The 12,586-nt window shown below is 48.0% G+C and overlaps 1 protein-coding gene across 1 annotated transcript; it reads right to left on the minus strand.

The window, feature by feature from the left end:
- Window positions 1-9,394: 9,394 nt before the first annotated feature.
- On the minus strand, window positions 9,395-12,586 carry LOC123399461 (heat shock 70 kDa protein, mitochondrial-like). The gene is made up of 5 exons (XM_045093868.1): window positions 12,379-12,586; window positions 12,155-12,231; window positions 11,968-12,046; window positions 10,975-11,541; window positions 9,395-10,872 (listed from the first exon to the last, which is right to left on the minus strand). Exons 1-5 carry the CDS (start codon window positions 12,451-12,453, stop codon window positions 9,613-9,615), a joined length of 2,058 nt encoding a protein of 685 aa, XP_044949803.1. The 5' UTR covers window positions 12,454-12,586; the 3' UTR covers window positions 9,395-9,612.

Raw genomic sequence — 12,586 nt, forward strand, 5'->3', positions numbered from 1 at the left:
AGTTCAAGGAATTTCAGAGTGAGGTTGAGAATCAACGTGACAGAAAAATTAAATGTCTACGATCTGATCGTGGAGGAGAATATTTGAGTCACGAATTTGGCACACACCTAAGAAAGTGTGGAATCGTTTCACAACTAACGCCGCCTGGCACACCGCAACGCAACGGAGTGTCTGAACGTCGTAATCGCACCTTATTAGATATGGTACGATCTATGATGTCTCTCACCGACTTACCGCTATCATTTTGGGGATATGCATTAGAAACTGCAGCATTCACTTTAAATAGGGCACCGTCTAAATCCGTTGAGACGACACCGTATGAACTATGGTTTGGCAAGAAACCTAAGTTGTCGTTTCTTAAAGTTTGGGGCTGCGATGCTTATGTGAAGAAACTTCAACCAGAAAAGCTCGAACCCAAAGCGGAGAAATGCGTATTCATAGGATACCCTAAGGAAACTATTGGGTATACCTTCTATCTTAGATCCGAAGGTAAAACCTTTGTTGCCAAGAACGGATCCTTTCTAGAGAAAGAGTTTCTCTCGAAAGAAGTAAGTGGGAGGAAGGTAGAACTTGATGAGGAAATTACACCCCCTCTCGAACAGAAAAGTAGCGCAGCGCAAGAAGTTGTTCCTGTGGTGCCTACACCGACTGAAGAGGAAGTTAATGATGATGATCATGAAGCTTCGGATCAAGTTACTACTGAACCGCGAAGGTCCACAAGGGTACGCTCCGCACCAGAATGGTACGGCAACCCTGTGATGGAAATCATGTTGTTAGACAACGATGAACCTTCGAACTATGAAGAAGCGATGGCGGGCCCGGATTCCAACAAATGGCTTGAGGCCATGAAATCCGAGATAGGATCCATGTATGAGAACAAAGTATGGACTTTGGTGGACTTGCCCGATGACCGGCGAGCCATAGAAAATAAATGGATCTTCAAGAAGAAGACTGATGCAAACGGTAATGTAACCGTTTACAAAGCTCGACTTGTCGCAAAGGGTTTTCGACAAATTCAAGGAGTTGACTACGAAGAGACTTTCTCTCCCGTAGCGAAGCTGAAATCAGTCCGAATCATGTTAGCAATTGCCGCCTTTTATGATTATGAAATTTGGCAAATGGACGTCAAAACAGCGTTCCTTAACGGGAATCTTAAGGAAGAGTTGTATATGATGCAACCAGAAGGTTTTGTCGATCCTAAAGGTGCTAACAAAGTATGCAAGCTCCAGCGCTCCATCTATGGACTGGTGCAAGCATCTCGGAGTTGGAACATTCGCTTTAATGAGGTGATTAAGGCGTTTGGGTTCATACAGGTTTACGGAGAAGCCTGTCTGTACAAGAAAGTGAGTGGGAGCTCTGTAGCTTTCCTCGTACTATATGTGGATGACATATTATTGATGGGGAATGATATAGAGATGTTGGAGAGCATAAAGGCCTACTTGAACAAGAGTTTTTCAATGAAGGACCTTGGAGAAGCTGCATACATATTAGGCATCAAGATCTATAGAGATAGATCGAGACGCCTCATAGGTCTTTCGCAAAGTACATACCTTGACAAGATATTGAAGAAATTCAATATGGAAAACTCAAAGAAAGGGTTCTTGCCAGTTTTGCAAGGTATGAGATTGAGTAAGACTCAGTCGCCGACCACGGCAGCAGATAGAGAGAAGATGAGTTATGTCCCCTACGCTTCAGCCGTGGGCTCTCTAATGTATGCCATGCTGTGTACCAGACCTGATATAAACCTTGCGATAAGCTTGGTAGGGAGGTACCAAAGTAATCCCGGTGCGGAACACTGGACAGCGGTCAAGAATATCCTTAAGTACCTGAAAAGGACTAAGGAAATGTTTCTCGTTTATGGAGGTGACGAAGAGCTCGTCGTAAAGGGTTACGTCGATGCTAGCTTCGACACAGATCCAGATGACTCTAAGTCACAAACCGGATACGTATATGTGTTGAATGGTGGGGCAGTGAGCTGGTGCAGCAGCAAGCAAGAAGTCGTGGCAGCATCTACATGTGAAGCGGAGTACATAGCTGCTTCAGAAGCGGCTCATGAAGGAATTTGGATGAAGGAGCTCATCACCGACCTTGGAGTGGTTCCAAGCACGTCGGGTCCTATGACACTCTTCTGTGATAACACTGGAGCCATTGCCATAGCCAAAGAGCCCAGGTTTCACCGGAAGACGAAGCACATCAAGCGCCGCTACAACTCCATCCAGGACCATGTCCAAACTGGAGTGATAGATATTTGTAAAGTACACACGGATCTGAATATTGCAGACCCGTTGACTAAACCTCTTCCACGAGCAAAACATGATCAGCACCATAATGCTATGGGTGTTCGATACATCACAATGTAACTAGATTATTGTCTCTAGTGCAAGTGGGAGACTGTTGGAAATATGCCCTAGAGGCAATAATAAAATGGTTATTATCATATTTCCTTGTTCATGATAATCGTCTATTGTTCATGCTATAATTGTATTAACAGGAAACAGTAATACATGTGTGAATGAATAGATCACAATGTGTCCCTAGCAAGCCTCTAGTTAGCTAACTCGTTAGTCAATAGATGATCATGATTTCCTGATCATGGACATTGGATGTCATTGATAACGGGATCACATCATTGGGAGAATGATGTGGTGGACAAGACCCAATCCTAAGCCTAGCACTAGATCGTATTGTTCGTATGCTAATGCTTTTCTGATGTCAAGTATCTTTTCCTTCGACCGTGAGATTGTGCAACTCCCGGATACCGTAGGAGTGCTTTGGGTGTATCAAACGTCACAACGTAACTGGGTGACTATAAAGGTGCACTACGGGTACCTTCGAAAGTGTCTGTTGGGTTGGCACGAATCGAGATCGGGATTTGTCACTCCGTGTGACGGAGAGGTATCTCTGGGCCCACTCGGTAGAACATCATCATGAGCTCAATGTGACTAAGGAGTTAGTCACACGATGACGTGCTACGGAACGAGTAAAGAGACTTACCGACAACGAGATTGAACAAGGTATAGGTATACCGACGATCGAATCTCGGGCAAGTTCTATACCGACAGACAAAGGGAATCGTATACGGGATTGATTGAATCCTTGACATCGTGGTTCATCCGATGAGATCATCGTGGAGCTAGTAGGAGCCACCATGGGTATCCAGACCCCGCTGATGGTTATTGGCCAGAGAGGTGTCTCGGTCATGTCTGCCTGTCTCCCGAACCCGTAGGGTCTACACACTTAAGGTTCGATGACGCTAGGGTTATAGGGAATTGTTATACGAGATTACCGAAAGTTGTTCGGAGTCCCGGATGAGATCCAGGACGTCACGAGGAGCTCCGGAATGGTCCAGAGGTAAAGATTGATATATAGGACGGATGGTTTCGGACACCGGAAGTGTTTCGGGCATCACCGGTAACGTACCGGGACCACCGGGACCACCGGAGGTGGTCCCGGGGGACCACCGAAGGGGGGCTGCGACCCCAAGAGGTAAGATGGGCTAAGTGGGGGTGGGAACCAGCCCCTAGTTGGGCTGGTGCGCCTCCCCACTCAGCCCATGGCGCAGGGGAAAGGAAAAGAGGGGGGGAACCCTAACTCAGGTGGGCCTTAGGCCCACCAGAGGGGTGCGCCACCCCTCCCCCTTGCCCTGGCCGCCACCCCTTCCCCATCTGAGGGCTGCCACACCCCTTAGGGGTGGGAACCCTAAGGGCTGCGTCCCCTCCCTCTCCCCCTATATATAGATGAGGTCCGGGGCTGTTTGAGACACGGTTTAATCTCTCTCTCTCGCAGCCCTGCCCTCTCCCTCCTCCTCTCTGCCGGTGCTTGGCGAAGCCTTGCCGGGAGACCTCGTCTCTCCACCAACACCACGCCGTCGTGTTGCTGGTCTTCTTCCTCAACCTCTCCCTCCTCCTTGCTGGATCAAGGTGCGGGAGACGTCACCGGGCTGCACGTGTGTTGAACGCGGAGGTGTCGTTGTTCGGCACTAGATCGGAATCGCTGCGAGTACGACTCCATCAACCGCGTTCTAGCAAACGCTTCCTCTTAGCGATCTTCAAAGGTACGAAGATGCTCTTACCCCTCTCTCTTTGCTGGTCTCTCCATAGGAAGATCTGAACATGCGTAGGAAATTTTTTGAATTTATGCTACGTTACCCAACATTCATGTCCTTTCCCTCGGTGTAGAATGTGTAGCCGTTGGTATCGTACGCCTCATACGTCATCAGGTTGTGCTCGGCGCCCTGTGACAAGGCGAATATGAGTTGTTCTTCCGCGGAAGAATCCTCATGTAAAGGGTACGACAGAAGCTTCTGCTTGAACCAACGCGTGAAACATGAGTTGTGCTCTTTGATTATATCTCCGTCCGTCCTCTGTTGGCCTCGGTCATTGTACGTCTTTTCAATAAAGGTTTTATGCTCTACGACCCAAGGATCGACCACGTCTATGTGTTGTAGCGCGACTAGGTTTGCTCTTTCAAAGTCGGCGAGTCGACCCTCGAAGTCGACATGCATTTTGCGGCGACCCTCACGGTGACCCCATCCTGCGAGCCTGCCGAGGTGCCTGTTGACGGGTAGACCAACGGGGTTCTCGATGCCTAGATAATTCGTGCAGTAGGAGATGCACTCTTCGGTCAGAAAGCCCCTGGCTATGCTTCCCTCTGGACGTGACATGTTGCGAACGTATCCTTTGATGACACCATTCATCCTTTCGAACGACATCATGTTGTGCAGGAACGTCGGCCCGAGTTGGATGATATCCTCCACGATATGGACCAGCAGATGCACCATAACGTCGAAGAATGCGGGTGGGAAGTACATCTCAAGCTCGCATAGTATCACCACGATCTCTTCCTGTAGCCTTCTGAGTTGCCTCACGCGAACCGACTTCTGAGAGATGACGTCGAAAAAGTTGCATAGGCCAAATAGCATTTCACGGACGTGCGCGTCCATGATCCCACGGATTGCAACTGGAAGTATCTGTGTCATCAGCACGTGACAGTCGTGAGACTTCATCCCGCTAAACTTCTGCTTCGCTGAGTCTAGGTATCTGCTTATCCTCCCCGCATAACCGTAAGGAAGTTTTACTCCTACGAGGCAGGTGAAAAACTGATCGATCTCCTCCTGACTTAGAGTGAAGCACGCGGGAGGGAAGTCATTTCCGGTCTTCTTGGACTTTTTTCCTTTGCGACGACTTTCCGTGTCCTGCTTCGCCTCATCATCATCATCATCATTATTAGCGTGAAGCTCCTCCTTGATGCCCATTGATTTCAAGTCTGCCCTTTCTTTCGGTCCATCTTTGGTCCTCTCTGGCATGTTGAGCAGGGTACCAAGCAGACTCTCGCACACGTTCTTCGTGATATGCATGACATCAAGGCTGTGAGGCACACGGAGGATCTTCCAGTACGGCAAGTCCCAGAAAACAGACCTCGTTTTCCATACCTTCAGCAGCGGCTCTGGCGCCTTTCGCTTCTTTCCCGGCTCTGGCGCCTTTCCCGGCGGTGGGCACTCTTTCCAATTTTTCAACAGCTCGTATATTTCCTCGCCGCTCCTCATAAGGGGGCGTCTTCGGGGTTCGGTTTCACCATCGAACAGATCCTTGCGTTTTCTCCATGTGTCATCGTCGCGAAGCCACCTTCGATGTCCCATGAACACGGTTTTTGAAGACCCGGGATCTCTATCTAGCTGGCGATACATTATGTCATCCATGCACCTGACGCATCCAGAAAATCCGTGGACCACCTGCCCCGCGACATATCCGTAACCGAGATAGTCGTGCACCGTCGTGAGCAGTGCGACTCTCATAGGGAAATATTCTTTCTCTGCGGCGTCCCACGTATTGGCTGGCATTTTCCACAGCGTGTCTAGCTCCGCTTTCAGCAGCCCCAGATATAGATTGATGTCATTCCCTGGTTGTTTCGGCCCTTCAATTAGCATACTCATGTGAATGTACTTCCTCTTCATGCACAACCAGGGGGGAAGGTTGTACATCCACACAAACACAGGCCAGGTGCTATGTGTGCTTCTCTGGCTGCCAAACGGATTGACTCCATCGGTGCTCGCGCCCAGCACGTTGTTCCTTGGATCGTCCCCAAATTCTGGGTATTCGTAGTTCAACGCTTGCCACTGGCTCGCATCCTTAGGGTGACTCAGCATCTTGTCTTTTTTATTTATCTCCGGATCATTTCCGTCATCTTCTCGCTTTTTCTCCTCCCTATCCGCGTGCCAACGCAGGAGCTTTGCTACCTTAGGGTCCGCGAAATACCGTTGCACACGAGGAGTGATCGGAAAGTACCACACCACTTTTCGAGGAGCTTTCTTCCTCTTCTTGTATCGACTGACGCCGCACACCGGACATATGGTAGACTCCGCGTGCTCGTCCCGATAAATGATGCAATTGTTCATGCACACATGGTATTTCACGTGCGGTAAATCCAGAGGACACACGATTTTCTTCGCCTCCTCGAAATTGGTCGGGCACTTGTTCCCCTTGGGAAGACGTTCGTGCGAGAATGACATGTTCTCGTCGAAGCATGCGTCGGTCATTTTGTGTTTTACCTTCATCTCCAGAGCCATGAGCGTTACTTTCAGGCGGGTATCCTCGGGCCTGCATCCTTCATACAATGGAGTAACCGCGTCTATCTCCAGTTGATCCAGCTTGGCTTTCTCTCGGGCGGCAGCTCTTGCGTTATCCGTCTGCTTGAGAAGCAGCTCTTGAATATGAGGGTCCTGCACCCAGGCCATCAATGGTCCATCGTCGTCTGCTCCGGCATCTTCATCTTCATGATCATGCCCTTCGTCTGCTCCGGCATCTTCCTCATCATCATGTCCGGCATCTTCTACATGATGACTGTGTCCTGGAGATTCTTCGTCTTCTCGTCCGCCCTCGCCGCGGTTGTCTTGCTCATGCCCTTCCTCATTTCTTTCCCGGCCCCCATGGACGACTTCATAATCATCTTCATCACCTTGCCACCGATAGCCATCCATGAAACCACGCAAGAGCAGGTGGTCCCGCACCTTTACGGAATCCGGGTCCATAAGGCTCTTCAGCTTGCATCTTCGACACGGACATCTTATCTCCGTCTCGTTCTTTTGAAGTATCTCGGCCTTCGCGGAGCTCAAAAACCTATTCACGATGCCTTCGGTCATCGTGCGGACCATGGTCGCCTGCGGGGTAGAGCAAAACGATATTTTAGAACAAAAAAAAATTGGCATGACATTGCCTAAAAATAGGACAAAAAAGAATGCATAGTGCCAAATTCTCGCCGAAACGGAAATGAATCAACATTCCGGGAAAATATTGGCAACTATAGCATTTCAAATACCGGTACCTGCAAACACAAACATATATGCAACACCACAAACATATGCAACACAACAAACATACGTAGATCTAGCTAGGCCATAAAAAGTGCATGTGCACGTTGTTGGAGGGAGAAAAAAGTAGATCTACAACATAAAAGCTTTTCCCTTACTTACCTATCAAAAAAAGGTAATTTAACCACTTAATTTGGGTGAATCTATGATGCAAATGAGGTGAGGAGGAGGAGGCACCCGAGACAAGCTTGGAGGAGCAGGTGGAGAGAATGAAAGTGGGGAAAGTGAGTGTGGTAGGTGGTTGTCCAAAATATCTAGCTGGTCCCAGGTTACTAATGGCGCACCACCTACATATGCGCCATTAGTAACCCTGGTTACTAATGGCGCACCTCCTCTGGTGCGCCATTAGTAGTTCTGCCCAAAAAATAAAAAAAAAGTAGTGGCGCACCACCAACAGATGCGCCATTAGTAACACTGGTTACTAATGGCGCACTAGCTTTGGTGCGCCATTAGTAGTTTGCAAAAAAAAAAACCCAAAAAAAAATTATAGTAGTGGCGCACTACTAACAGATGCGTCATTAGTAAGCAGGTTACTAATGGCGCACCAGCTGCTGGTGCGCCATTAGTAGTTTTGCAAAAAAATATATATATAGTAGTGGCGCACCGAGAGTGTGGTGCGCCATCAGTATCCACCACACTAATGGCACACCTCACATGGTGCGTCATTACTATATAGTAGTGACGCACTGCTTGTGTGGTGCGCCATTAGTATCTATATCATCTATAGCCCTTTTCCTAGTAGTGAAGGTGATTGCTAAACTATGGAATATGCTTTATTAATTTGGTGAGGAAAAACAGTTGTGAAACATGCTAAAGTAAGTTATTCCAAACAGCTAAATAAGCAAAAATAATTCGGTGCATGGATATGGAACTATCAAAATCTATGGTGATGTCAATCTGTTATTTAATAGCATGACATAATTTGACAGCTATTGGGAACGAATGCAAGATGCAGGTGAGGAACTTTGGGAGATGCTGAATACACATACATGATATGACCAGGCCTGTTAGACTGTAACATTGTTGAATAATTTCCTAGTTCATGTGAAAACAAGATCAGGGGGTTTGGTGGATTGCGTTGCTCACAAAGCTTGTATGAGTCTAAGTACAATCGGAACTTGTGACTCGGGAACTGAATTTGTGTTGTCCCTCGAGATCACCAACTTATGTTTCTTCTAAGAATCTCAAATGAGTGTTCTTTTCTCACTTGGTACGGAGCCTGGCTTCTTAGACAAGATCACAGGCACATTTACAACAATATAAGCTATGGTCAGTTCACTCATCCATGACCAGCTCAACTCCAGTGTTCGGCGTTGAGGCATTTCAAGAAAAGAGGTATCTGAAATTGAAGAAGTCCATAGAGGAGAGCTGCCGGTTTCACAGCATCTATACAAGGCAGCACCATCCGATCCTGCTCTACCAACAAGCTGATCTGCCATATGCCAATCCAGCAAACCATTCCAGACCAGACATATCCCAGCTGGTCAAGAGCCACCGCGCCAGCACAAGACGATATTTGCAAGAAAAGATCCGTTAACCTCCTCGAAGAGGTCGGCCTACCAAAGTAACTTTTCTGCTGAAATTTCGTTGAGATAATCTGTAGATAGAGATAATCTGTAGATATCTACGGAACTTGATTACTAAGACAATAAGGTAGTATCAAAAGTTGGTTCAACGAAACAGAATCATCACAAGAATACAACTCACAAGCCAAAAATATACAACTCACAAGTCACAACGACGATAAAGAGTAGCTCAGGGTGCAATTGAGCTCGCAGGGTTGGATCAAGGTGAAGGTGTTGCAGCGACGCTGCATGCATGCAGCAGTGCCAATGCTCATCCAGATTACCAGCGATTGTATTTCACTTTGCATTGGAGGCCAGATTACAACTCCAAATAAAAAACTTTAAGAATTAGGACATGTTAAACAAACCATATTATCAGGATAGAAGGACCTTATACAGTAGTAAATATATATAAAAAAAACATCAGCAACTTAATAAATAAACAAGACAATACATCAGGAACTTGCAAAAAGACAATGTGGCAAATGGCCAAATATATTAACCGATATAGGTTATGAGTTTGCTCCTCTCACAATTTATCCGCAATTCAAACAATTGCCAAAATGTTACAGGTATCGTCGTAGCCCTCTTAGAAACCTAAGCAGACGGAGGTAGGATAAAGATATTAACTTCCTAAACTGGGTACACAAAAAAGTAGAAGAAACCTGATGCAGAACAAATCTACATCTTGGCCTCCTTGGGGTCCTGGTACTCAGCTTCCTGAGTCTGGTCGCCACCACTGCTGCCGCTGTCACCGTCGCCGCCGGCAGCGCCGCCACCACCCTGCATGTGCTGTCCAATCTTTGAGACTGCCTTGTTCGCTGCCTCCAGCTTCTGCTTGATGGCGTCCAAATCATCACCAGCCATTGCTGCTCTCAGATCAGAAACAGCAGACTGGATTTCCGTGACGACTTCAGCAGGAACCTTGTCTTTGTACTCGCTGACGCTCTTCTCGATGCTGTAGATGGTGGTATCGGCAGAGTTCCTGAGGTCAATCAAAGACTTCCTTTCCTGATCCCTCTGAGAATTTAGCTCAGCCTCCTTCACCATCTTTTCGATGTCACTGTCAGACAAACCACCTGAAGATTTGATGGTGATATCCTGCTCTTTGCCCGTGGACTTATCCTTTGCTGACACCTTGACAATACCATTGGCATCAATGTCAAAAGTGACCTCAATCTGTGGCATACCCCTCGGGGCTGGTGGAATGCCTTCAAGCTGGAATTCACCAAGAAGCTTGTTATCTGTAGCCATCTCCCTCTCACCCTGAAGCACCTTGATTCCAACCTGTGTCTGGTTATCTGCAGCAGTGGAGAAGGTCTGGCTCTTCTTGGTTGGAATTGTAGTGTTCCTGTTGATTAGCCTTGTGAAGATGCCTCCAAGAGTCTCAATACCAAGGGAAAGTGGTGTGACATCCAGCAACAAGAGCTCCTTCACATCACCCCTCAAGATGCCACCCTGAATGGCAGCTCCCATGGCAACAGCTTCATCAGGATTGACACCCTTGCTTGGCGACTTGCCGAATATCTGAGAAACAATATCCTGGACCTTTGGCACCCTTGTCATACCACCAACCAGTAGAACCTCATCAACCTCCTTTGCAGAAACACCAGCATCCTTGAGGCAGTTTGTGCATGGGATGCGTGTTCTCTCAATGAGATTACCCACAAGAGACTCAAACTTTGATCTGGTCAAGGTAATGTTGAAATGCTTCGCACCAGAGTCATCTGCTGTGATGAAGGGGAGATTGATTTCAGTCTGTGGGGTCGAGGAAAGCTCAACCTTCGCCTTCTCAGCAGCTTCCCTGAGCCTTTGCAGTGCTAACTTGTCCTTGCTCAGATCAATCTTGTCAGAGTTCTTAAATTCACTAACCAGGTAGTTTAACAATGCAGCATCAAAGTCTTCACCACCAAGGAAAGTATCTCCATTGGTCGCCTTGACCTGAACAGGATACAAGCATTATGATCAGAACAAAAGATACACGTACAATGATCAGAACACACGTTTCAACAAACTAGGGGTCATCTGAAGAAAGGAGTTTACCTCAAAAACGCCATTAGAAATCTCAAGGATTGATACATCAAATGTGCCACCACCCAAGTCAAATACAGCAATCAGGCCCTCCTTGTTGTTCATTCCGTACGACAGAGCTGCAGCAGTGGGCTCATTGATGATCCTCATCACCTCCAACCCAGCAATCCTGCCAGCATCCTTGGTGGCCTGACGTTGAGCATCATTGAAATAAGCTGGGACTGTAATAACAGCCTTGGAGACCGACTTGCCAAGGTAAGCCTCTGCAGTTTCCTTCATCTTGGTAAGAACAAATGCACCAATCTGGCTTGGGGAGTATGCCTTCCCGGCCATCTCCACCCAGGCATCACCATTTGTTCCCCTGACAATCTTGTAAGGCACCATATCCATTTCCTTCTGTGTCTGGGGGTCATCAAAAGCTCTACCAATCAGTCGCTTGGACCCACGAACTGTGTTCTCGGCATTTGTTACTGCCTGTCGACTGGCAGTGATGCCAACCAAGATCTCTTCTTTGTTGTTGGTGGCAACAATGGAGGGTGTTGTCCGCGCGCCTTCAGCATTCTCAATCACCCGTGGTGTCTGCACAAACAAATTGATAAGTTTTACTAGCAGTGTCACCAGTTCGGAACCAATTAAAGTATGGATGTATATTCATCAAACTGCAACTTTGACAACAATTTACTAAGCAGTTTCACCAGTTCACAATCAGTAATTTACTAAGCAGTTTCACCAGTTCACAACCAGTAAAAGTATGGATGTATATTCATCAAACTGCAACTTGACAACAATTTACTAGCTGTGTCACTGATTCAATGCAAATTAGAAGCATAGCCATCGACCTGGAACTTCACAACACTTCAAAGATATACTATTAGTTGCATCTGGTGATCTGGATACAGCTATTGCCTTACAAATTCAAGACATGCTAGTGCTGTCAAGCCGTCTTACAAGCAATAGAACATGGTAAAATTTCAGGGTCAGAGTGATCAGGGAACAAGATCGCACCTTTCCTTCCATGACGGAGACACACGAGTTCGTAGTACCCAAATCGATCCCGATGACATCTGCGGCAGCGGGCCTCGAGCTGCACAGGCACAGAACATACGTCCGTCTCAATACCGAACAAGCAAAAAAGCAGACTGATACAGACGGCACACAGTAGACGATCTACACATCCAGCATCGAGGATTACCTGAAAGCGCGGGCCACGGCTCCGAGCCTGGAGAGCAGGGGGGACGCCGCGTGATGATGCTGGTGGGTCCTGGGAGCCTGCGCAGATCACACGGCGGAAGCACAAAAACACATCAGATCATCACGAACAATGGACGGCCAAATCCGCGGGACCAGGCCTCGGCCGTCGAACAAGAAGAAATTAAAGCACAATGGGATGCGGAGGGGGGAAGGGGGTGGCGGCACCTGGGCGATGGCGCGCGCGGCGAGGGCGTGGCCGGAGCGGGCCAGCCTGGAGGCGATGAGAGATCCGATGGCCATGGCTGGCTGGCGCTCGAGCTTGGGCTGGGTCCCGGCGGGCGGGCGGCGGCGGGTTGGGGGCGGGGAGGAAGAGGGGGAGAGGCGAGATCCGAAAAACCCTAGCGGGAGGCGGCCTGCGCTCTTAAACCCCTGG

This window comes from Hordeum vulgare, chromosome 5H, assembly GCF_904849725.1.
Source record: "Hordeum vulgare subsp. vulgare chromosome 5H, MorexV3_pseudomolecules_assembly, whole genome shotgun sequence".
In the NCBI taxonomy this organism is placed as follows: Eukaryota; Viridiplantae; Streptophyta; class Magnoliopsida; order Poales; family Poaceae; genus Hordeum; species Hordeum vulgare.